This window comes from Mobula hypostoma, chromosome 12, assembly GCF_963921235.1.
Source record: "Mobula hypostoma chromosome 12, sMobHyp1.1, whole genome shotgun sequence".
In the NCBI taxonomy this organism is placed as follows: Eukaryota; Metazoa; Chordata; class Chondrichthyes; order Myliobatiformes; family Myliobatidae; genus Mobula; species Mobula hypostoma.
This window is the reverse complement of record NC_086108.1, coordinates 67665648-67692388: the sequence shown is the minus strand read 5'-3', so window position 1 is coordinate 67692388 and position 26741 is coordinate 67665648. Positions and strand designations below refer to the sequence as shown.

The 26741-nt window shown below is 40.3% G+C and overlaps 1 protein-coding gene across 2 annotated transcripts in view; it reads left to right on the top strand.

Annotated features, from left to right (window-relative positions):
* The first annotated feature begins 2439 nt into the window (after positions 1–2439).
* Positions 2440–26741, top strand: part of spata6 (spermatogenesis associated 6) — a 76033-nt gene continuing 51731 nt past the window's right edge. For both annotated transcript variants that reach the window (XM_063064314.1, XM_063064313.1), the window contains exons 1-5: positions 2440–2556; positions 10743–10880; positions 14567–14615; positions 14711–14752; positions 25722–25846. In XM_063064314.1, the coding sequence (XP_062920384.1) occupies positions 2509–2556; positions 10743–10880; positions 14567–14615; positions 14711–14752; positions 25722–25846 (402 nt within the window). In that variant the 5' untranslated portion in view covers positions 2440–2508. The remainder of the gene's footprint in view (positions 2557–10742; positions 10881–14566; positions 14616–14710; positions 14753–25721; positions 25847–26741) is intronic.

Here is a 26741-nt window from a genome sequence, read left to right as displayed (position 1 = left end):
AAGGGGGACAGAGATATGGCAGATGAACTTAATAAGTATTCTGCGTCAGTCTTCACTGTGGAAGACATTAGCACTATGCCAGAAATTCGAGAATGTCAAGTGACAGAAGTGAGTATATTTGCTATTATCAAGGAGAAGATGCTTGGGAAGCTGAAAGGTCTGAAGGTAGGTGTCACCTGGATCAGATAGACTACATCCCAGGGTTCTGAAAGGGGTAGGTGAAAGGATTGTGGAGGCATTAGTAATGACCTTTCAAGAATCACTAGATTCTGGAATGGTTGCAGAGGACTGGAAAATTGCAAATGTTACTCCACTCTTTAAGAAGGGAGAAAGGCAGAAGAAAGGACATTATAGGCCAGTTAGCCTGTCTTCAATGGTTGAAAGATGTTGGAGTCTATTATTATGAATGAAGTTTTGGGGTACTTGGAGGCACATGATACAACAAGACAAAGTCAGCATGGTTTTCTTCAGGGGAAATCTTGCTTGACAAACCTGTTGGAATTGTTTGATGAAATAACAGCCAGAATAGACAAAGGAGAGTCAGTGGATATTGTTTACTTGGATTTTCAGAAGGCCTTTAACAAGGTACCACACATGACGCTGCTTAACAAGGTAAGAGCTCATGGTATCTTACAGGTAAGCACTTCCATGGATAAAAGTTTGGCTGCTGGCAGGAGGGAAAGACTGGGAATAAAGCAGGCCTTTTCTGGTTAGCTGCCAGTGACTAGTGGTGTTCTGCAGAGGTTGGTGTTGGGACTGCTTCTTTTCACATTATATGTTAATGATCTGGATGATGGAATTGGAGTCTTTGTGGCCAAGTTTGCGGATGATATAAAGATAGGTCAAGGGGCAAGTAATTTCTAAACGGGAAAAATTCAAAAATCGGAGGTACAAGGGGATTTGGGAGTCCTCATGCAGGATTTCCAAAAGGTTTACTTGCATGTGATAAGGAAGGCAAATGCAATGTTAGCATTCATTTCGAGAGGACCTGAAATATGTGATGGTGAAGGCTTTGTAAGCATTAGCAGATCACACGTGGAGCATTGTGAGCAATTTTCGGCCCCATATCTAAGAAAAGATGTGCTGGCATTGAAGACAGTCCAGAGGAGGTTCACAAGAATGATTCCAGGAATGAAAGCGTTAACGTATGAGGAAAGTTTAATAGTTCAGGGACTGTACCTGCTTAGAAGTTTAGAGTTTAGAAGAATAAACCTATTGGATATTAAGTGGACGTGGAGAGGATGTTTTCTATGGTGGGTGAGTCTAGGGCTAGAAGGCACAGCCTCAGAATAGAGAAACGTCTATTTAGAATAGAGATGAGGAGGAATTTCTTTAGCTAGACGATAGGGGATCTGTGGAATTCATGCTTGGATGGCTGTGGAGGCCAAGTCATTGAATATATTTAAAGTGGGGGTCGATAGGTTCTTGATTAGTCAGGGTGTCAAAGGTTATGGGGAGAAGTCAGGTGAATGGAGTTGAAAGGGATAATAAAACAGCCATGATAGACTGGACCTCCACAGTACTGCATTGAATCATCTTGATAAGGGTCAATTAGCATGAATGTGTATATATTCTCACCTGCCTTGTGACTATTAATTGAAAATAAACCTTTGATTTGATACAGCATCAGCATCGCCAACAGCTGGGTTCAATGGACTTGAAGTATCAGTGATGTTACATCATTTAATAGAATATTATTGCACAAATTTCAATAGAAGTGATTGGCAATTTCTAAAGTAAAACTTTTAAGTGGACTCCTGGGGTTGAATAAGTAGACTGTGCTCTTTGATTACTTGCAAAGAGGTTATATGTGAACAGGGTTTTCCCCTCAGACTGGTTGTTCATTAGGAGCTTGTTGCTATGCACGTGGTGTTAATAAATTGAAAGTAGGGTTTATATCATTCTTTAAATATCTTGCTATCACATTCTTTACTTAAGATTCCAGTGGTTCCCCCCCCCCCCCATAGCCATGGGCATCCATATGGGCCTTAGCTGTGTCTGCCCTTCTATCGGCTACTTAGTACGGTCCAAGTTCAAAGCCTGTACTGCTAACGTTCCCCACTCTTCCTCTATATCCGTGCCGAGTTCGTCAATTTCATCAACTTTACCTTCCTCTCTGTCTTCAAATTTAGTTGGTGCAAAGTCCTGATAGCCTCCCACCCCACCAAACGTCTTCTGCTTATTTCTCTCTGTAGATGCCGCCTGACCTGCGGAGTTTCTCCAGCGTTTTGTGTGTTGCTGTTGTATGGCTTAATTACTACCTTTTATTAAAGTGATTTTTTTAAGGTGAATCTAGCAACCCGTACACTTCCGAATCAGTTTACACCAAGAGGAGCTTATAGAAATACCATTCGCAGTCGCACCACGTACAGTGACGAACGTCACTTCCTTCATGTAGCGTCACGCTGTGGCCAGACACCATGACAACGTGGTAACATTTGCGATTCGATTGGCAGTTGTTTGCTGCACAGCTTCCGGAAATTGTGATTTAACAAGTTTCAGAGAAAAATGCCGAAAAAAGTTCTGAAGTTAACGGTGCATCTGAAAATCCAGGCGGTGAGTGCGGATGCCGACTGCTCGGGGGTTGGGGTGATGTGGTATTTCTTTTCTGGAAAGACAGGGGATGGGGATGGGGAGGGGTTGGCTAGGATAAGCAGGTAACGGGTTGGTTTGAAGTTTGATTGACGTATTTCAGATCGATAGCCTGTGGGAAAATGCTGTTCAGTTGGGATTCTGAGCTGTTAATTGAATTATGAGGCACTGAGGGGAGCGGGAAGTTTCTGAAGCTGAGGACAACTGTTCATGCAGAAAACAGGCCGTTTTGCCCCAATGTTAGAGTTCTCCCCCCCCCCACTTATCTGATCCAACATTTTGCCGCTCATCAATGGAATTAAATTTCTTAATTTTGGAGACGTGATTAATTCTGAGGATGTTTTTCAAGTATCCTTAATGGAATAGTAGACAATCAGCAATATGCTAATGAACAGAACCCCTTTACTACAGATACCATAGTATGACCACATAATGTATCAGTCACCTGGCCCTGACACACCCAGAAAATGAGGACACTTTTCAGAAAGCTGTTTCTGGATTTCATTTCGGCATTCAACACTATTTTTCCAAATTCCTTGATGCGCCAACTCCTACTCTGATCTAAATACACCACTGCACAACTGGGTATTGGACTTCCTAACCAATGGGCCTCAGACAGTCGGGATACACAACCTTTCCTCCCTCCCCATCATCAACAACACAGGTGCCCCCCAGAGCTGTGTGCTGAGCCTGCTGCTGTACACTGCTCACACACGGCTGCACGACCCAAACACCTAAGCAATCGCATTGTCAAGTTCACCGATGACACAACAGTGATGAAGCAGCCTATAGAGAGGAGGTGGAGAAGCTCAGTCTAATGCCAGGCAAATAACCTCTTCTGCAATGTCAACAAGACAAAGGAAATGGTTATCGACTGCAGGAAAACATGCACCATTCACACTCCTCTATACATTGGTGGTATAGCAGTAGAAACTGATCAAGCTCCTGGGAGTGCACATCTCACACAACCTCTCATGGTCCCAAAACACACCCTCTACCATCAAGAAAGTTCACCAATGCCTCTATTTTTTGAGAAAGTGAAGAGAGTTGGACTATGCACATCAGTACTCAGGGCTTTTTACAGATGCACAGTTGAGAGCGTCCCAACATGCTGCATCACTGTATGGCATCGAAACTGTACTGCGGCAGTTTGAAGGATTCTACAACGGGTAGAGAGAACTGCCCAATGCATCACTGGCAGCACCCCATGCACCATCAATGACATGTATACAGAAAGGTGCCAGAAAAAGCCCAGCAATATCATGCAGGATCCTACCCACCCTGCTAATGGACTGTTTGTCCCAGTCCTATCATGGAGGAAGCTATGATGCATCTACATCAGCACCAACAGACTCAAAACAGTTGCTTCCCTGAAGACTTGAAGCCCACGGCCCCATCTACATCAGTCACACCTCTCCACAGGCCCTCAGCACCCTTCATCTTCCCCATTTTACTCTTGATATCTAAACTGAAACCTTCGCTATGTTTTCATCTGCGCTGCTGTTACAGACATCCCACCTCTCCTGGAACTTCCGGGAGTCTCCCGCATATTAATAGTGGCTCCCTGATGCACGCAAATTATATACAATATCACGGAAATCAATTTTTTTGAGAGCGAGCGAGAGAAAGCAAGAGAGAGCGACCGCGAGAGAGAGAGAGAGATCGTGAGCGAGAGCGCGCCATTGCAGAGTGTTCAAAAAAAAATATAAAACGTACGTCACCCCAGACTACACTAAAGTGTACCTCTGCCTAATAGGGGTCAAAATGATGACAGTGTTGCTCACTACACTGTTTGCAACAATGACTTTTCTATTGCCCATGGTGGGTTAAGACTATAAAAGACATGTTGAGGTGAGTTTAACAGGTGTCATTTGTTTATTAGCATAGCTAACATTATTTAAACTAGCTGGCTAGCTGCTAAGGAGCTACTCTATTGCAGACATCCCACCTCTCCCGGAAGTCTCCCACAAATTGATGGTGCTACCTCCCTGAAATGAGTTTTTACAGGGTAGGATGTCTGCTGTTACCTAGAAGAGTTCACACTGTCACTTTATCATTTCTTGTCAGTCATCTTATGATCAGATACTCCTGTACCTATCTTATATTATCTATAGTCTATGTATATAGGCTCATCTTATGTATAAACAACCATACTCAACAATTGTACATTGTGTTTTATAAGATTGCTTTTATATTTATTGTTTTTTTATGCGGCACTGGATCTGGAATTACAATCATTTTGTTCTCCTTTACATTTTTGTATTGAAGAATGACAATAAACTATCTTGAATCTTGAAGTAGAAAATATCACTGTCCATGGAGTCTTGTGTTTTGCATTTGCTACTGAGCAGTGTAGTTTCTGAAGTTTAATACATGGAGAAGTGCTGGAATGGAAGGAAGGTTTTGGTTATTGCAGGAAAAAGTTGGTTGCAAAATTACTGCTTTATTTGTGTAAATCTTTGCCTCTCTGTTTCCTATTCTTAAGAAGCTCAAAACCTACCTAATTTGCCTATTCTTTTAATTATCTACAAAATGGAACCTTGGGTGTCTTGATGACAAATCTTTTTGTTTTGGTAGTCTTTCTATGAATGGTCTTGGTTTATTCTCTTATCAAGGGTTTCCTCTGGGTGCTCCAGTTTCCTTCCATATCCCAAGCTGCATTTGTTTGTAAATTATTCCACCTGTGTAAGTAAATTATAGAATCTGGGAGAGTTGCTAGAAACTTCTGGAGTATAAACTGGGATTAGTGTAAATGTCTGGTTGAAGTATGATTGTATGTAGTCATAATGTTATAGCCAGGGTGGGCGGTGGGCGGTGGTAGTGGGGATAAGCTCCCACTACCTATTAAATGTAAAGGTCAAGCAGATGTTTGAACAGACGGTGTACTAGCCAATACATGGTTTGTGCACAGACAGTGTGTGTGAGGTCCAAGGTGTCAAGTACAATATTACAGGCCTTGCCTCATTAAATTTGTAGATAGATTATTCCTTTGATGTGGATGAACTCAGAGATGTTACAGTTCCTGAAGCATTTGAGGTGGAGGTGGTGAATACAGTATTTTCTGAAATCCACTCTAGTGTTACACTGGGTGACCTGTGTAAGTTTGGTGTTTAAAGAGAATGTGCATTTGCAGGAGGTTGGTACAGGGGTGGCGCTAAGGTGGTGCTAGCTGGTGCTATAGCCCCAGCAGAAATACAATAGCACCACCGTAGCACCACCAAGAAATTAACTGAAATTTCACGTACAAATTGCAGCTGCTTTGCTTTCTCTGTATAGTTTTGAATACAGCTTGTTTCTCCAGTTGATCTAGTGAAACAGCGTCCCCAATTACCATAGCACCCACGCAGCAATAAAGTTTAAACTCTGTCACATCCGCTCTACGCTTCTGCTTATTCATTTGTTGTCAATGTCTTGCCATTGCTGTCCTCAGATCAGTTAAGCTGATCTAAGATCACTTAAGGTGGTGATGTCACTTACTTTCACTCACGCGAGAGGTTGATAGTATACATCCAGGCGCAGAGCCATGGTCTCGCGAGACTAACGGATGCCACACACACACACACACACACACACACATTGTGCTTTTACAAGCTAGAGTGGGCCTGGCACGTGCATTATTTTGGCCGGCGTGAAAAATGGATCGATTTTTAGTGAGAAAACGACCTCATCCAGAGGAATCAGTGGTGTCTCAGCCTAAGCCTGTCTTAATTGAAAGTGACATGCAGAAGGAAGTAAGTGGGGATGAGGACGACAGCAGTTCATCGAAGGAGTGTGAGGGCGAAGTAGAGGAACAAGAAATGGAGCGGGATTCAGAAGAGAACGTGGATGAAGCTGGTCATAGTGCTAGTTGGAGTACTGTTAGCAATGTTAGCCAGCAGCCTGAGGAAGGACCCTGTTGGCCAGCATTGAAAAAGTACCCTTCGCAACAGTTTGGCAATCAGCAAAGGAGTTTTATTCGTGGCTGATTTGACCTGTACTCCAGGCTGGAATATTCGATCACGAAAAATATTACGTTCTGCTCTGCATGCAGGCATTTCCTGTGTGGAGGACATGGGTTCCATTCTGAGTCTACCTTCACTGTCACCGGTTACCGCAACTGGTGGAAAGCTACAACAGCTTTCAAAACCCACCATGCAAGTGCAGCTCATAAGTTTGCGATGGAGGCATGGGCCGAATTCAGATTGAGAAAACAAGACGGTTCAAGATTGGGAAATATGCTTGATAAAGGATATGCAAAGGTTGTCCAAGAAAATCGTGAGTATATGAGAGCAGTGGTTGAGTCTCTATGCTATACAGCGTGCTAAGGCATTGCTCAGCGAGGACACCGGGAGAATGATGGATCTGGCAATAGGGGAAACTTTGTTGAGTTGCTCAGTGTAATTGGGCAGTTTGATAAGACTGTAGCTAAAAAAAATAGGATAATCCTGGAAATGCAAAGAACATCCATCACAATATCCAAAATGAAATTATGGGTATTTTAGCAGATATGGTCAGACGTCAAATAAGTGCAGAAATCAAGGAGGCTGGTCATTTTGCCATCATGGTGGATGAAAGTAAAGACTTGAGTAAAAAGGAGCAAATATCAGTAGTGGTACGGTATTTGAATAACGAAACAGTGCTTGAAGAATTCTTGCACTTCACTCCAGCAGAAGGTTTGGACGCAGTGTCGCTTCTTCAAAGCATTGAACAGACACTCGCCCAGTGTGTTATTGATAAGAACGCGTGTATAGGTCAGTGTTATGACGGGGCGGCAGTGATGTCCGGGTGCAATAACGGGGTACAAGAGAGGTTCAGGAAAGAGGTCCCGCAGGCATTATATATAAACTGCCATGCTCACAGACTTAACCTAACCTTTTTTTTTGTGGATGTTGTGAGCAATGTACGACAAGCGGGTGAGTTTTTTTAAAACTGTGCAGCTGTTTTACAACTTCTTTTCAAACTCTGTTGCCCCACGATCTTTTCATGAAGAAACAGAGAGAACTGGAATCAACTGCACAGCCCGTGGAGTTGAAGAAATTGTCGGATACACGCTGGGCATGGCAGTATGCAGCTTTGTGGGCTATAAGGAAATCACTCCCTGCCATTCTAGCTACACTACAGGATATTATGGGTCAACCAAATGCACTGAGGAAAATGGAGGCCAGAGCTGTAAATGGACTGATTGACGAGCAGTTTGCTTTACTTCTCACTCTGTTTGAGGATTTATTCCGAGTCACCAAGTTCATGTCAGACCAACTACAATCTCCCAGTTTGGAGCTTTCATCAGCTGTGGATTTGGCTCAGTCTGTTATCGATGCACTCTTAGCAAAACGGGGAGAAGAATCAAGTGAAATTCAGGCAAGAGCTAGGGACCTGTGCGTCAAGGTTGGTATACAGAGCAGACAAACCACATGAAAGGAGACAGGCCCAACCACCCTGCCGCCTACATGATTTTGTTGTTGTGAACGCAGACCTGTCACATCCTCTGACCTTCGTACGCACTGTTTCTATCCGGTTATAGACAGACTTCTGACTGAAATGAAAGGACGGTTCTCAGCTGAGACTGGGGGTGTTCTGATTGGAGTCTCAGCACTGACTTCCAAACACAAGTTCTTCCTAGACAAGAATTGTCTTTGGCCAATGGCCGAGTACTATGGAGTGACTGAAGTGAACATGACTACAGAGCTACATCAGGTTCGGCGTCTGCTGGAAACAAAACAAAAGCAAGGACAGACAGTGAATGACACAGTGGAATTTCTAGCTCTAATGAGACCCTACCGCGATGCATTTATAGATTTATACAAACTAATCTGCATATCACAGACTCTGCCTGTGACATCTGCCTCATGCAAACGGAGTTTCTCTTGCCTCAGACGCCTCAAAAACTACCTAAGGAATAGCGGCGGCGATGCACGGAACAGCAACTTGGCCCTGTTGGCCATAAACAGCCGGAGGACCAAAGCACTTGACATCCAGAAAATCATTGATGCTTTCGCCACCAATCACAACAACAAACGGGTTGTCCTTCTCTGAAAACAACATCAATGGTGAGTGCAGTTGATTTTTAAGAAATTTGGGCCAAGACTAATGCTGATTATTATTATTATTATTATTTTGTGATGGATACCCCATAGTCCTTATGTTTCCTGCAAATTCTAAAATAATACATCTACTGCTATTAAGCATACTGGTTTTGCTTATACTTCCAAGCGGTGATTCTGTTGATTTTTGTTTTAAATTCAGTAGCCGAATTAATTGAGGTATTGCATGGTCAGAGTACGATTTGTCCAACTCCTGATAAAGCCTTGCATCTGTTGTTTGCCTTATTTGACTTTAATAACGGTGTATCTTTTGGCATTGTCTGTCTATGTAATGTGAATAGCAGTGGACATTGTGGGTTAGTGTTGTGTTTTTCAGTTGAAAAGCACGCAATTGACGCTGATTGATGCGTGATTCATGTTGTGCGCTGTGGGTCGGATGCTCTGTTGGTTCGTTTGTTTATGCCCTGTGTAGCCCGGGTTGTCTCCGATGCTGTTAACACTGTCACAGTTCACTTCTATATTAGATCTACCAATTGCTGTTGCTTGTGAACCAACAGAGGCATTTATAATAGGCACATAATGCTTGAAACTGACTTTTGAATGTCACATGTCTAAAATATGTATTATTGCGAATACATATTACCATACAGCACGTCCCTCAGCACCATCACTGAATAACTCAGCCCCACTGTAGAACCAGCAAGAAAAATCTCTGGTGCCGCCACTGGGTTGTTGGGAGTGTGGGTAGGTGGAGAATTACCCATAGGATGAAAACAGAAAATCGTGGATATAGCAGGATAGGGCACACATCTGTGAGAAGAAAAACCCATCATCAGATCACCCATAGGATGATCCATATGTTTGATTTCATGTCTGTGAGTGGTCTGGCTGTTCAATTTTGCTTCCTTGATTAGCCTGTGCTCTATATGGGGCAGACCCAACAAGAAGAATTTTTTAAGGGGCATAATACGTGCTGGATCTACCAGCTTTCTCTGAGCTTGCATTTCATGTGTTTGAAAGGTGCAAAGCCAAATGAATGCTTCACGAGAACCATTCAGTTTAATTATTTTGCATGGAGCACAATATTATTGTATTGAGTGGAGGAATTTCTAATGCTGCAACAGATTAACCTCAATATTGAGGAGGTAATGCTCAGAAGTCGGGAGATGGCAGTACTTATTTTGTAGAGTCATAGAGCACTACAGCACTTAAAGATGTGTTTGGAGCTGAATCTACCAGTGCAGTCATGTGTCAGTGTGAATAGCAGTGGCCTGGGCACACAGCCTGGGGGGGGGGGGGGTGCTGCTGCTCAGTGTGATAAAGCCAGAGATGTTGCTGCCAACACAGATGTTTGAGGTCTTTCCATCACAAAGTCAAGGTCCAGTTACAGAGGGGGGTGTTGAAATCCAACAAGGACAGTTTACCTATCAGCTTCTGAGGAATGATCATATTGAACATTGAACTGAAGTGAATGAACAGTATTCTGATGTAGGAGACACCATTCTCCAGTGGGCTAAGGCTGAGTAGAGGGCAGAGGCTGTTGCATCATCAGTGGACTGATTTGGGTGATATGGACACTGGTAGGGGTCCAATACAGTGGAAAGGCAGGATTTAATTGATTATAACAAATGTATATGTTTTGTGTCAGTTCAACAATTAAAAGGATTTATCCTTGTTTGATTTTAAACCTGGTTGGAGGCATTTCAATTATTTCATTGATACCTGCAATCACAGCAACTAGTTCTCTTTATTTTCATTGAAAATCTAGTAAGAATGTTTATAAACTGCTTCCTATATTTAAGGGTATTTTTATGATAACATTTAGGAACTGCAAGGTTTGAACTATGAAGTATTTAATTTTGTTTGTGAAAATGTACGTTTAGTAAGTTTAGTATTTAATACGATCTTTCATCAGCATTATTAATTGCAATTTAAGGCATGACCATAAAGACAGAATTGCCATAAAAAGAAGGGAAGGAAATTGAAAAAGCTTTGCCAAAAGAATAATTTAAGCATTAACATTGCAATATTGTCAAAATGAGTGATTTCAATTAATGTTGGTAAAGTTATTAGGGGTTATTAATCTATATTAATATTGTAATGCTATTCATTTGAAATAATTTATTATAGGTTACATGTCCTGGAGTGTACCTATCGGAAAAGGATGATGTCTACGTCAGTGTATGCATGTTAGGAAAATTCCAGAAAACCAAATTTCTCCCTTCTGTCTTTCCATTGACCTTCAATGACAAAATGAAGTTTGAAAAGGTATGAACTGTCAAGTTAAAGCATTTTCTATTGAAAGGAGCTGTTCTAAACATTGAAAATGAAAAAGGTGGAAAACCAGGAAATGGAAAAGAATGGTTCAGGAATAAATTTTCTGATGAAGGGCCTCCATTGAGACTATTAAATGTTTTCACTTTCTGATATGTTAGTGTGACCTTGTGCAATTCAATTGCTGTTTTTTTATTATATTCTGAACATCAAAGGCTTCATTTTCTTTTGCAGTTTAGTTTTGTAACACTTAAATTTAATTGAACTTATAAAATAGTTTGTGTTTCAAAGTAATTAAGTTCACATAAATAACTTCTTAGAACTACCAATGAAGGTACTATGTATGTAATTTTCATGCTGCTTTGTGATGTACTTGTACTTTACCTTTCTATGACATATATGTTATGCATGTATGTAGAAATAGGTGATGGAGGTTAATTGGGATGAGGCCCACAGGTAAAATTTATTCTTCATTATAAAGCTTAATTTCTTTTCATTTTCTTATTTGCATTTACAACTGTGTTAGGATTTTGTACATTAAATTTCATCCCTTACAATTACATTTCAACCCTATACTTGTAATACAAGTTTCTTGTATTATGTGGAACTTTAAATGTTAAGGATGCCACAATATTGTCACCGCAGGTTTAGCTGTCTCTAATGCTACTATACTCAATAGATGCAATTGGCTCTCTTGCCAGTTTTTTTTAACCAATTCAGTTGAACACAAATTAGATATTGATGTTCATCTTTGCAGTATATGTATTATGAGCAAAACAATTTGAGATCTTTTCTAAAATAAGTATTTTTCATCTATGTACACTTGCTGTTTGCTCAACTTATTTTCTATGCCATTCCATTTCTGCATCTGTATTACATTTAATTGTTAGGGTTTTGTGTTTATTAAGTAGTAATCCTTGAGTTCTCCTGAGACTGGATAGCAGCATTACTTTTACAAACTGAATCAATGAAACCATTTTTTCTAGGCGATGTGTATGTTGTAGTTTTAGTTGAACAATGTGACCAAGGGCAGCATCCTTCAGACAGTTCACAAAACTACTTTTTTCACTTTGTTTATTTCACCTTTTTCTTTCGAATGTGGTTCTGTTACTGTTGGAGCCTGTGATTTACATTTTGGTGGTGTGTTTTCGGGCCAGTTGAGCAGTCTTGCTCTTTACTGTCTCCAAAGGAGTTCGGTGAGGTTTCAAACTCCTGGACACCGAAGGGCCAAGATGGGCGCAAGACCATGATTGACTCTATTTCTTGCTGATCTCGCCAATTAAAGCGTTGAGCAAGATTGAAACCAACAAGGATGAGAGTGGAAGGCAGGCAGGTTTTCAGTGCTGTCTACCTGCGTGTGACTGGTTTTTCTCTCCCTCTTGCCTGCTGCTTGTGGAGGAAGGTGCCGGAGTCCTGGATCTTGGGCAAGGTTTAATTTGCACGGTTTATGGATTGGACTCTGTAGTTAACATTATGATGTGTTTCTGGTTTCTTGTCACTTTTTTTTGTTGCTACTTTGTTAATTTTTGATCAGGGCGGACTGGCGCTGTGGCCTGCAGATGACGAGCAATGTGATGCTGGATTAAACTGAACTGAGCCAAAATGAATATGCCTGAACTCGTTCCATGACTTTGTGATTTGGTGTTTTCTATGTTGTGTTTTTCGCTCTTTTTTTGATGTTTGCGTGATTTGTTCTTTTTTTGGCGTGTTGGGAGTTTGATTTTTTTTCTTTGAATGGGTTCCATGGTTTTCTTTGTTTTGTAGCTGAATGTGGAAGACGAATCTCAGGATTGTATATTGCACACAAACTTTGATAATAAATGTACTTTGAATCTTTGATCATGTAGATTTTGTAACATGTTTAAAAATATTTTGGTTTATACTGTTTTTATTTTCTGCTGGTATCAGGCAAATTTATTTGAAGTGCGTTGGTCAAGAATTTCCTTGGTGTCTATAAAGGCCTGTTAAATGATCCTAGCATGGTGGAGCAATAGCCAATGTGGTGGGACCTTAAAATATCTAGCCTTTTATTCTGCATATCATTGAAGCAGACTTTTAAATCAGGAAATTCAGAGGATGTGGCTGAGTCTAGTGCAGAAGTAGATAAAGATTGTGGGTTACAAGTGGGGTTGTATCCCCAGGTGAAACTTCATACACCATATCCATTCTACCTTTCTAATTAACTGTGGTCACCACTGAAAATGACTTTCACATATCTCGATTACACCTGGACCCGACTATTCGAACAACTTGCTGCTTTACATTACCAAGTTTTGAAGAAACTCCATCTTGTCTGGAGCTCCATTGCCTGTATTATTTCCTATGACTATCAACCAAAGACATGCTTGTATTCATTATTTTGCTCCCTTGGGTATTTCCTAACCACATCAAAAATTGTCTTTGTAATGTGTAGGGTTAGTTTACTTGTCGGTCGAAAGTTGCTTTTGCCATGCCAGTCATTGATTGGCCTGTTCACAGGATGCAGCAGCTCTTTCCCATTGATTGCCTTATGTGCCACAGCACCAGTGTCTGGTTCTGGACACCTCAGGGTTATAACAGTAGCACGTGAGAGAGACTGGGTGGCTTTTCCTTTGTCTCCAGGGGCTGCTCTGGGAAAGTATGCTGCAGATATCAGAGGCACACTTAGCTAAGTATCTGTTTATTGAATGTTTAGTTTTGTAGCTGTTTAACTTGGGGAGACTTAATAAAGTACCTGTTGAGTTTGAAGTGTTACTGAATGTTTAGTGTTGTAGTGTCTGTAACTTAGGGTGAATGTTTTTCTGTTTGTAAATAAATGTTTAATGTGCTTATCTGTAATCAGTGTCTTCTGTCTCACTTAACAAACCCGTGAACCTGCTTCCTTATAACAGTCTTAAATTCAATATGTATTACCCTGAGATAAACCTAGTAAATCTCTACAGGGATTCTGAACTACAGCTGAACTTTCTTGCCATATGTTCCTGCTTGCACCTTTTTCTCACTTGAATCAACTGTTCTATTCTCATTCCCTCTACTCAGCCATGGCTAAGTTGCTGTGGTCTGGAATTACCTCTACAAACCAAAACAATTTGGCTCATCTCTTCCCACTGTTCAAACATTTATTTTTAACCATTGACAATTCTGACCTTCTCCTTCAAACCCACCTTTTCCTTCTTGATAACTCGTTTGGAAATCTGCCTGTTCATTTTAGCAGATAGCATGTCATATCTACAGCCCTTTGAAAATATAATGAATGTTGGCTTCTTTAAAGAAAACAGATCTACACTAAATCTAATTTCAGGATATTCTATATTCATAGAAACATAATAGAAGTTATTTTCATGATGACATTATTTGTACGCTAAATAAATTTTAAAAATGGAGAGCTCTGACTTGAATTTTTAATAGTTCAGTACATTCCACAAGTTAAATTAATTGCAAGATGTATTGCATGAATTCCACAGTTTATTGATTCCAGCAGAAAATTGTTACTATTGACCATTTAAGTATTCCCTTTTAATTTCAAATTAATCTTGGTCCAGATTTGTATGGGTTTTCTAAAACATCCCCCTTTGGTGTTTCAAGGACAGCAATTACATTTTAATTATGTCTTTCCTGTTACGGGAAGATTATTTCCAAGTGATGAATTAGCGTGTTTGTTTTTGCAGTTAAACTTCTATTTTCTGTTTTTTATAAAACAGAGCTTTCCAGAAGCTATGAATCCAGGGGATGTTGCAGGCATGCTGGAAAGTAAGAATAATGCATTACATCTTTAACACCCATTTATCATTTAATTACTGATGATGTTCTCTTAGCTACTCTGATTTTCTCTTTTTCTTTCGCAGTGGACACAACAAAATTTGAATTGATACAACTGACTCCACCAGGTACTATGAAAATTTGCAAAAATATTAAAATGTGCACTGATCGGTTATTGTTTGCTCAATGGAAATATATTTTCTGAAGATTGCTATCAGCAGTAGAGCGCTACTGCCATTATACATGCATAGTGAGCCAGAGATTATCCTGAGATCCTGAGATTTCTCTCTTATAAATAAGCCAAGAAGGAAAAGTAATAGAAAAAAGTACTTTGTAAGGTAATGCACAAATGTGGGTAGAAATAAACAAGTGAGCAGAAGTGGAAAAAGAGAAGCGCTTAGATATTAGATTGGTAAATATGTTTTTACATGGAAATTGCACATAACAGGTGTTATTCAGATGTTTTGAATTGTCTGAAGAATTGGTGTTATATTTCAGATGAATTATGACAGGAAGTGTCAAGTCCCAGACATTGGCACTTCCTGTCATAACTTAGCTGAAATATAATACTAGTCCCTTGTCATATTTTGTACATTCCATATCAAAGAAAGTGGTTCAGGCTTCTTGTTTCTGTTAATCACTCACTTAGACTAACCAAGTACATCATGGGGACATTTATTGTTACTGACTCATCTACATTTATTTACAAATGTTGCCTTTTCTGCAGGTAGTCTTGAAAAAGACTGCAGGATCTGGGCAGTAGTGTGTAGATGCAGCAATCTGTCACTTGTGATTGCAGTGGCAGTGCAGGATCTAATTGGACTGCTCTATTGATTGGAGGGCTCCATTACCGAACACACTGCCTTCCTTTGCTGAACCTTTCCCTTCTTGATTTTCCATTCTCCTTAACCTCGTTCGCCATAATTCCATGGCAGCCTTTGTAGCTTCAATGGAGAATACTCTTTATTAATACTGACCCATTTCTCATCCAGCACTGCACAATGAGATAGCAACCGTGAGTCTAGGCAGTAGCTATCCATGAACCTATGAATCCAGCAGGACTACTTAAGGTGCTTCTTCAAATGGGGAAAAACCATAATAGCAATTTATTACAATAATGTTTATGGCCTATCTACCTTGCATCACAGATGGGTAAAGTTATAAAGAGAGTTTTTGGCACATTGGCTTTTCATAAATCAAGGCATTGGGTAGTGGAGTTGGAATGTTGTATAAAGCATCGGTGAGATTGAATTTGAAATATTATGTGCAGTTTAGTCACCTACCTACAGGAAAGATATCAATGAGTTTTAGGAAGTGCATAGAAAATTTACATGGGTATTGCTGGGACTTGACCTGACTTACAGGGAAAAGCTGAGTAGGTTAGGACTTTCCCCAGCATTCCAGTGAATACTGAGCGTAAATCGTAGAGAGGTATACAAAAATATGAGGGTATAGGTAATGTGTTGGGTGAGACTAGAACTAGAGGAGAAAATTTAACTGTTTATGGGAAATCTGAGGAGCAACTAATTCACTCAAAAGGTGCTGCAAGTGTGGAGCGAACTGCCTGTGTAACTAATAGATGTGAGCTCAATTGCAACATTTAAGTGAAGTTTGGATAGGTACATAGATGAGAGAAATGGAGGGCTACGACCCTGGTGTAGATACAGTGCCTATAAAAAGTATTCACTCCCCTTGGAAGTTTTCATGTTTTATCATTTTACAACATTGAATCACAGTTGATTTAATTTGGCTTTTTTTGACACTGATCAACAGAAAAAGACTCTTTCATGTCAAAGTGAAAACAAATCTTTACGAAGTGATTTTAAATTAATTACAAATATAAAACACAAAATAATTGATTGCTTGAGTATTCGCCCCCTTTAATATGCACACCAAGTCATCACTGGTGCAGCCAATTGGTTTTAGAAGTCACATAATTAATTAAATAGAGATCACCCTGTGCAGTCAGGGTGTTTCAGTTGATTGTAGTAAAAATACACCTGTATCTGGAAGGTCCAAATGCTGATGAGTCAGTATCCTGACATAAACTACATCATGAAGACAAAAGAACACTCCACACAGCTCCATGGAAAAGTTACTGAGAAGCATAAGTTAGGAGATGGACTTAAGAAAATTTCAGTTGGAAGAAGGTTCTATGGTCTAATGAAACCAAAATTGAGCTTTGTGGCCACCAGACTAAATGCTACGTTTGGCATGTGAAACACCGCACATTATCAAATTAAGTCCACCCATTCAGCAAATGTGGGCTGCTTCAGGAAGTTCGTAATCATAATTTATGAAAGAATTTATCATGGGAAAGGGTGAACAGTGTAAACTGGAAAAACATCTATGAAAAGGAGTAAACAATCAATGTTTTAGGCCAAGTCTCTTCATCAAGACTGGAAAGGAAGGTGGGAGGAAGGGAGGAAGGTGGCAGGAGATGGTTGAAACCAGGAGAGGGGAAAGAGGTGAAGTAAAGAGCTGGGAACTTGATTGGCATCTGATGAGCTCAAAATAATTGGACCAAGAACACTTCCCGAAGGAACTCCTACATTGATATCCTGGGGCTGGACTAATTGGCTTTCAATAACTGCAGCCATCTTTTACACAACATATAATATCATCCATTGTGTCAGTTTTTAATTTTGCTGGCTAGATGTTAATGCAATTGTAAAAGTCTTCATTCGGGATGTTGTATAGTCCTAAAGTGTCTTTTATATTCTCAATCATCTTCTGACAATGTCAAATTATGAACATCACAGACTGCCAATTTATTCCCTCCATTGCTTTCTGTCTAACAACCAATTCTCTGTCCATGTTAGTACATTACCTCAGATGTCATGTGCTCTAGTCTTGATTAATCTCTGTGGGACTTAATCAAATTCATTCTGGAACTCTTAAGTCCATCACACTTTTTGGTTTCCCTATTTTATATATATTGTATCAATCACATCAGCCCTGATCTGCTTCTCTGCTCTAATACAGTGCAGTGAAAGTTTGGAGATAAAGCACCTCATAGTTGTGTTTTTTTTTACTATGACATGTTATAGCTGGCAAATTCTGTACCTGAGCTCAAGAATACAAGGTTATAATCACCATTCCTGGTGGTTTTCAGACAACAGCTGCTGATGACAGTACTGTGTTGCATTTTACAGCTCCACAAATCTATTTTCTGTTATTTCTATTGATCATTTACCATCCCATTTGTCTTGCACCACCATCCTCATCACTAAATACTTCTTTCTTTATCAGATATCTTTCACCACATCATTGGAAAGCATATAGAGGAGATTCAAAAAAAAGTATCGCTGGGATTTTAGTTAAGAGGAAAGTGAATGATTCATACTTTTAGAGGGGTATGCTAGAAGCAAGGGAAGGGAATAAATAAAAAGTGTACAAAATTATGAGGTGCACAGAAAGAATAGATTAAGTGGTTAGTGGTGGGAAGGGTGAGCTGCTTTAAGTTCCTGGGTGTCATCATCTCAGAGGTTCTGTCCTGGGAAAAAATAATGAAACAAAGGTTCTGAACTTAAAGAGGGGTAACTTTGAAGGTATGAGACATGAATTAGCTAAGATAGACTGGCAAATGACACTTCAAGGATTGACGGTGGATATGCAATGGCAGGCATTTAAAGGTTGCATGGATGAACTACAACAATTGTTCATCCCAGTTTGGCAAAAGAATAAATCAAGGAAGGTAGTGCACCCGTGGCTGACAAGAGAAATTAGGGATAGTATCAATTCCAAAGAAGTAGCATACAAATTAGCCAGAGAAAGTGGCTCACCTGAGGACTGGGAGAAATTCAGAGTTCAGCAGAGGAGGACAAAGGGCTTAATTAGGAAGGGGAAAAAAGATTATGAGAGAAAACTGGCAGAGAACATAAAAACGGACTGTAAAAGCTTTTATAGATATGTAAAAAGGAAAAGACTGATAAAGACAAATGTAGGTCCCCTGCAAACAGAAACAGGTGAATTGATTATGGGGAGCAAGGACATGGCAGACCAATTGAATAATTACTTTGGTTCTGTCTTCACTAAGGAGGACATAAATAATCTTCCAGAAATAGTAAGGGACAGAGGGTCCAGTGAGATGGAGGAACTGAGCGAAATACATGTTAGTAGGGAAGTGGTGTTAGGTAAATTGAAGGGATTGAAGGCAGATAAATCCCCAGGGCCAGATGGTCTGCATCCCAGAGTGCTTAAGGAAGTGGCCCAAGAAATAGTGGATGCATTAGTGATAATTTTTCAAAACTCGTTAGATTCTGGACTAGTTCCTGAGGATTGGAGGGTGGCTAATGTAACCCCACTTTTTAAAAAAGGAGGGAGAGAGAAACCGGGGAATTATAGGCCGGTTAGCCTAACGTCGGTGGTGGGGAAACTGCTGGAGTCAGTTATCAAGGATGTGATAACAGCACATTTGGAAAGCGGTGAAATGATCGGACAAAGTCAGCATGGATTTGTGAAAGGAAAATCATGTCTGACGAATCTCATAGAATTTTTTGAGGATGTAACTAGTAGAGTGGATAGGGGAGAACCAGTGGATGTGGTATATTTGGATTTTCAAAAGGCTTTTGACAAGGTCCCACATAGGAGATTAGTGTGCAAACTTAAAGCACACGGTATTGGGGGTAAGGTATTGGTGTGGGTGGAGAATTGGTTAGCAGACAGGAAGCAAAGAGTGGGAATAAACGGGACCTTTTCAGAATGGCAGGCGGTGACTAGTGGGGTACCGCAAGGCTCAGTGCTGGGACCCCAGTTGTTTACAATATATATTAATGACTTGGATGAGGGAATTAAATGCAGCATCTCCAAGTTTGCGGATGACACGAAGCTGGGTGGCAGTGTTAGCAGTGAGGAGGATGCTAAGAGGATGCAGGGTGACTTGGATAGGTTGGGTGAGTGGGCAAACTCATGGCAGATGCAATTTAATGTGGATAAATGTGAAGTTATCCACTTTGGTGGCAAAAATAGGAAAACAGATTATTATCTGAATGGTGGCCGATTAGGAAAAGGGGAGGTGCAACGAGACCTGGGTGTCATTATACACCAGTCATTGAAAGTGGGCATGCAGGTACAGCAGGCGGTGAAAAAGGCGAACGGTATGCTGGCATTTATAGCGAGAGGATTCGAGTACAGGAGCAGGGAGGTACTACTGCAGTTGTACAAGGCCTTGGTGAGACCACACCTGGAGTATTGTGTGCAGTTTTGGTCCCCTAATCTGAGGAAAGACATCTTTGCCATAGAGGGAGTACAAAGAAGGTTCACCAGATTGATTCCTGGGATGGCAGGTCTTTCATATGAAGAAAGACTGGATGAACTGGGCTTGTACTCGTTGGAATTTAGAAGATTGAGGGGGGATCTGATTGAAACGTATAAGATCCTAAAGGGATTGGACAGGCTAGATGCAGGAAGATTGTTCCCGATGTTGGGGAGGTCTAGAACGAGGGGTCACAGTTTGAGGATAGAGGGGAAGCCTTTTAGGACCGAGGTTAGGAAAAACTTCTTCACACAGAGAGTGGTGAATCTGTGGAATTCTCTGCCACAGCAAACTGTTGAGGCCAGTTCATTAGCTATGTTTAAAAGGAAGTTAGATATGGCCCTTGTGGCTACAGGGGTCAGGGGGTATGGAGGGAAGGCTGGGTTCTGAGTTGGATGATCAGCCATGATCATAATAAATGGCGGTGCAGGCTCGAAGGGCCGAATGGCCTACTCCTGCACCTATTTTCTATGTTTCTATGTTAAACATGAAGAAGGTACAGCAATGGCTTACTCCTAGGAGATTGAGGACATTTGGTATGTCACCAGACACTCTTGTAATTTTCTGTCTATGTATAGTGGAGAGCATTCTGACTGGTTGCACAGGGGTCTGGAGGCTCCAATGCACAGGGATGCAAGAGGCCACAGAGGGTTGTTTACCTTATCATGGGCACAACCTTCGCTACCGTAAGAGTGCATCTTCAAGAGGCAGAACTTCAAGAAGGTGACATCCAACATTTAGGATCCTCACTGTCCAGGACATGCACTCTTCTCATTATTACCATCAGGGAGGAGGTAAGGGAGCCTGAAGACCCACACTCAATGATTTAGAAACAGCCTCTTCCCCTCTACTATCAGATTTCTGAATGTTCCATGAACCTATGAATACTACCTCATTATTCTTTTTTTTCTTTGCACTCTATTTATTTAAGCATTACCTCACTGGTGTTGCCTGACATTCAGCAGAAAATGCTATTAACCAAACTGTAAAAAAGTACAATGGGAGGTGATAATTTAACCTTCCTTATCACCTTCCATCCAAATTACTGTTCTTTCCTCTTACAGTGAATCCCTGCAAACAGTCTAGAGTCTTTTTTTGCACTGTCTCTATGGCAAGTACATACGTTCTTAGAGAAGGAGAGCAAAATTCTACACATTAATTCCAGGTGACCTCTTAGCAAAGATTAACACAATGTAATAAGACTTCCTTGCTTCTGTAATCAAATGCCCTCATTACAAAAATTGATGTATCATTTGCTCCGTAACTTCCGCCACCTCCAACGGGATCCCACCACTAAGCACATCTTTCCCTCCCCCCCCCCTGCATTCCGCAGGGATTGCTCCCTACACAACTCCCTTGTCCATTCGTCCCCCCCATCCCTCCCCACTGATCTCCCTCCTGGCACTTATCCGTGTAAGCGGAACAAGTGCTACACATGCCCTTACACTTCCTCCCTTACCACCATTCAGGGCCCCAAACAGTCCTTCCAGGTGAGGCATCACTTCACCTGTGAGTCGACTGGGGTGATATACTGCGTCCGGTGCTCCCGATGTGGCCTTTTATATATTGGTGAGACCCGACGCAGACTGGGAGACCGCTTTGCTGAACATCTACGCTCTGTCCGCCAGAGAAAGCAGGATCTCCCAGTGGCCACACATTTTAATTCCACATCCCATTCCCATTCTGACATGTCTATCCACGGCCTCCTCTACTGTAAAGATGAAGCCACACTCAGGTTGGAGGAACAACACCTTATATTCCGTCTGGGTAGCCTCCAACCTGATGGCATGAACATTGACTTCTCTAACTTCCGCTAGGCCCCACCTCCCCCTCGTACCCCATCTGTTACTCATTTTTATGCACACATTCTTTCTCTCACTCTCCTTTTTCTCCCTCTGTCCCTCTGAATATACCTCTTGCCCATCCTCTGGGTCACCCCCCCCCCCGTCTTTCTTCCTGGACCTCCTGTCCCATGATCCTCTCGTATCCCCTTTTGCCTATCACCTGTCCAGCTCTCGGCTCTATCCCTCCCCCTCCTGTCTTCTCCTATCATTTTGCATCTCCCCCTCCCTCTCCAGCTTTCAAATCCCTTACTCACTCTTCCTTCAGTTAGTCCTGACGAAGGGTCTCGGCCTGAAACGTCGATTGCGCCTCTTCCTATAGATGCTGCTTGGCCTGCTGCGTTCACCAGCAACTTTGATGTGTGTTGCTTGAATTTCCAGCATCTGCAGAATTCCTGTTGTTTGTATCATTTGCTCTTCAAATTGCCCACCGGCTTCAGTGAATTATGTATAAAAACATCTGCATTTTACTACTTGCACTTTTCGTGTTAATTTACATTACCATATTCTTACCCACTCCCATAGTTGTCTATTTTCCCCTGAAGCCACCTTACATCCTGCTCAATACTCACAATGCTGTCTTGATTAATACTGTTATCAAACTTGCAAATATGGCACTTGGTTCCCTCCACCAAACTGTTGATACAGATTGCGTTCTAAACATTGACCTCTGTGGTTCAGACAAAATGACTTTGATCTGAAGAGTCAACTCTATTTATTATCCCATAGATGCAGCATGACCTGCTAAACTTTAATGGTATCGTTTCAGGTAAATGGGGTGCATTTCTGCCACCATGATTATGTTAAGTTTTAAAACAAACTGGTGGCTTTGTGGTCATTTAAATAATGTAGAATTGCAACGTTAAAAATTTCTGCATTATTTGCTCATTTCGAATAATATTAAGTGAAATTCTACTGAAAGTGTACTGTGATAGAGTTGGCATTTAAAATTCTTTGAGAAGTTAGTTTCTATATTGTGATCTCAGTTTGCAACTTTGCCCTGTTAACATCTGCAATTTCGTAAGAGGGGAATTTTAAAATTTGACAGGGATATGAATAGCTATTACTAAAATATCATACTTGAACAAAGCACATCATTTCCATGCTGAGCAGCAAACAGTAGTTGAGAGAATATTTTCTTTAATACTTTGTTCTGCTCTATAACTTATCTTTCTGTCTTGGCTCAGACCTACAATGAATGCATTTGAAAAATTGCAGTTTTGTTGCATGCTGTGTACTGTCGATTTATTACACAACTTGACCAACACTATCCACTTTCTCCTTCGAAATTATTCTAGTTAATCAGGAGCTAGAAAATGGTGCTGTGGTAGATGACGAGCTTTGATCCTGATGAATGGCCTGCTCCTATTTATCAAGCATCTGTTTTTATTTGAGATCCCAAGTGATTGGAAGCTCAGTCACCTGGACCGAACGGTGATGTTCAATAAAGAACTTGCCCAATATACCTTTGGGCTCCCTGTAAAATAGGTCCTGCATGGATCAGCAAGTGCATAATATTACATTAATAAAAGTACGTAAATTGTTGCTTCACTTGAAAGCAATATTCACAGCACTAATTAGTGGAAAAAGTTGAGGCAAAATTGCATCTCCTATGTTTGTATCAGCGAGAAAATATCATGTTCTGTACCACTACTACATGTGCATTTATCATTAATGAATTTCCCACATATGATTGCAATGGTTAGCAGTGGTCTCACTGCTGAGTTGGAGAACTGGTTTGATCTCATGCAAATGCAGTATAAGGAGAGGATATCAGAGTCCTTCAGATGAAATCTTAATCTAAGTCTGTGAACATTTGCTAAAATTTAGATTTTAACAGTTTTATTGTAATATTTGAAGAGCAAGAAATTCTACTAAAGCTATCATTTAAAAGATGCAGATAATCAAGTTGTTAATTAAATTGCTTATAGAATTTTGTTTATTGTGGGGGAAAAAAAATTCCCACCCTTTACTACATAAAAATAGTGAGTCCAGTCCTTTGGTAAACCATTGCTAAAACATTCAGAATGTCTTAAACATATGATAAAGGACATAGACTTACAAGTTCTTTTGTCGTACAATTGTGTTCAGTTCATTTTATTTCCAATGTAAATATTAACAAACTTTATGACATGATTAATTGAATGGCATTGTTTTAACATGTATCAGGATTTCCTCTATTTGTGTAGTTTTTATCTCTGCTTCCTTGGAGCTTGATGCCAGGAATAGAACCAAAACTCATTGGACTACGTCATTAACTGTAATTGGGTCTGAACCTGAAACATTGACTGTCCATTTCCCGCTATAAATGCTGCCTGACCTGCTGAGTTCTTCCAGCATTTTGTGTGTTGCTCCAGGTTTCTAGCATGTACGGTCTTTCTTGTGTCTTAGATTTGCCATTATTCCTCTTAGTTCTTGCTCTCATGTTTGAAAAGGACTGTGCAGACATCCCCTTGAGGTATAACACATTAATTTGGCACATTTGAACTGGCTTGACCTTCTGCGTGATAGATTTTCCTATCATGATTCTAGCAACAGGAGAGTTGCGTCATTAGTGCTAGTTAAAGACATGCTGAGGTTCTTACAAATCAGTCCTTGTTCTATTGTGAAACAAAGAACAGGACAACTGTGAGGCAGGAAGAGAAGCAGAGTTGTTAACATTGTTTGTCCAATGTTTGTCATATACGTTAATGATCTAGATGATAGGATGGTAAATTGGATTAGTAAGTATGCAGATGATACTAAGATAGGTGGAGCTGTGGATAGTGAAGTAGGTTTTCAAAGCTTGCAAAGAGAGTTAGGCCAGTTAGAAGAGTGGGCTGAAAGATAGCAGATGGAGTTTAATGCTGATAAATGTGAGGTGCTACATTTTAGTAGGACTAATCAAAATAGGACATACATGGTAAATGGTAGGGCATTGAAGAATGCAATAGAACAGAGGGATCTTGGAATAATGGTGCATAGTTCCCTGAAGGTGGAATCTCATGTGGATAGGGTGGTGAAGAAAGCTTTTGGTATGCTGGCCTTTATAAATCAGAGCATTGAGTATAGGATTTGGGATGTAATGTTGAAATTGTACAAGTCACTGGTAAGGCCAGATTTGGAATATTGTGTACAGTTCTGGTCACCGAATTATAGGGAAGATGTCAACAAAATAGAGAGAGTACAGAGAAGATTTACTAGAATGTTACCTGGGTTTCATCACCCAAGTTACAGAGAAAGGTTGAACAAGTTGGGTCTTTATTCTTTGGAACGTAGAAGGTTGAGGGGGGACTTGATAGAGGTATTTAAAATTATGAGGAGGATAGATAGAATTGACGTGGATAGGTTTTTTCCATTGAGAGTGGGGGAGATTCAAACAAGAGGACATGAGTTGAGAGTTAAAGGGCCAAAGTTTGGGGGGTAACATGAGGGGGAACTTCTTTACTCAGAGAGTGGTAGCTGTGTGGAACGAGCTTCCAGCAGAAGTGGCTGAGACAGGATCGATGTTGTCATTGAAAGTTAAATTGGATAGCTATATGAACAGGAAAGGAATGGAGGGTTATGGGCTGAGTGCAGGTCGGTGGGACTAGGTGAGAGTAAGAGTTCGGTACGGACTAGATGGGCCGAGATGGCCTGTTTCCGTGCTGTAATTGTTATATGGTTATAGGATATGGGTGTGTCAGATTAGTTTTATCGATTGTAAAGGTTTTACCATCATTATCATCTCCCATCCAAATTATTGTTCTTGGTTTTTTATATGTATTATCTTTTTCAGCACCAGCCAAGCATTTAGCACTCTTACCCTTATTTTGTTGTTCATTGCCTAACATTCTTCTCCATCATTAGGAACCCCAATGCTATTCATAGTGGCATGTCAATCTATTGCCTGAACTGGTAATTCTGTAAAATCAAGTATTTTACTATGCAGTGCATTAGGGGTTCTGAATTACTATTGTTACAGAAGAGAAATAGGTCATAAGTTTCAAGGTATGATGTCTTCAAAATATTTCTTTGCAGTGGGCGAAACACTGTCTATTTATGAGCAGAACACGAGGGAGTTTCTTTATCCTGGTCACAGGCTGACACCAAGCTATCCAGGAATGGACAGAGAACTATTAATGAAAAGATCAATTGATTTTCCTGTAAGTATTGATGTGCAGTTAATGCAGAATATATATTACATTGCAACATATTTTCCAAAATTTCATTCTAGCAAGTAATCATCTTCAAGAAATTGAAGGTGAATTTAAGGTTTATCAAGTTCAAATATAGTATTTCTGCTGAAAGAGACAAGAATCCATTTTAGGCATATCGTATTAGAAAAAGGAAGTATTATTTTACTTTGACAGTATTATCACCCCTCTGCATAAGCAGGACAGTTTGCATGAATTGGGAAGCATTTATCTGCCCAGTGACCTAGATTAAACTTGGCTCCTGAAGGTAATAAGTCTGCTAGGCTAACTTATTACGCAGCTCAGTATACACAATGCTCTTCCACACATCACAGCTCCTTCTGTACTGTGCTTTCTGACTGAGCAACAACTAACATGATCTCTTTGAACAGCACTAGTGACAAGAATGGAGAACTTAATAGGATACAACTCTTGAAAATTGCATGCAAATTTGCTAAGATTTTTCATTAAAAAAATTTAATTCAAACTTTTTCCAACAGCATAATATCAAACTATTAATCCAAAGCTTCTTAGCTATCCTTAAAATAGAATCTGATTTTAATAGAAACAGTCATATTTTAAATATTATTTATAATTATTGCAGTTCATCATCCTTGTTTGACAATGTATATTTTAAATCCTTTCAATTTTAAACTGTAACCCTTTGGAATGTTATAGTCTGCCGCTGTGCTGTGGGGGTTGGGGAGCTCATTCTTGTAGTTTTCTGTAATGCAAACCTATGTTATCTGCACATACATCAAGAAATATGAGTTGAAAGCAACGTATTGTGTTATTTATTGGCTTTTCATGCAAATTTCTGGGAAGTGCATTTTATTATGCATCTCAAACCATTATATGATGATTA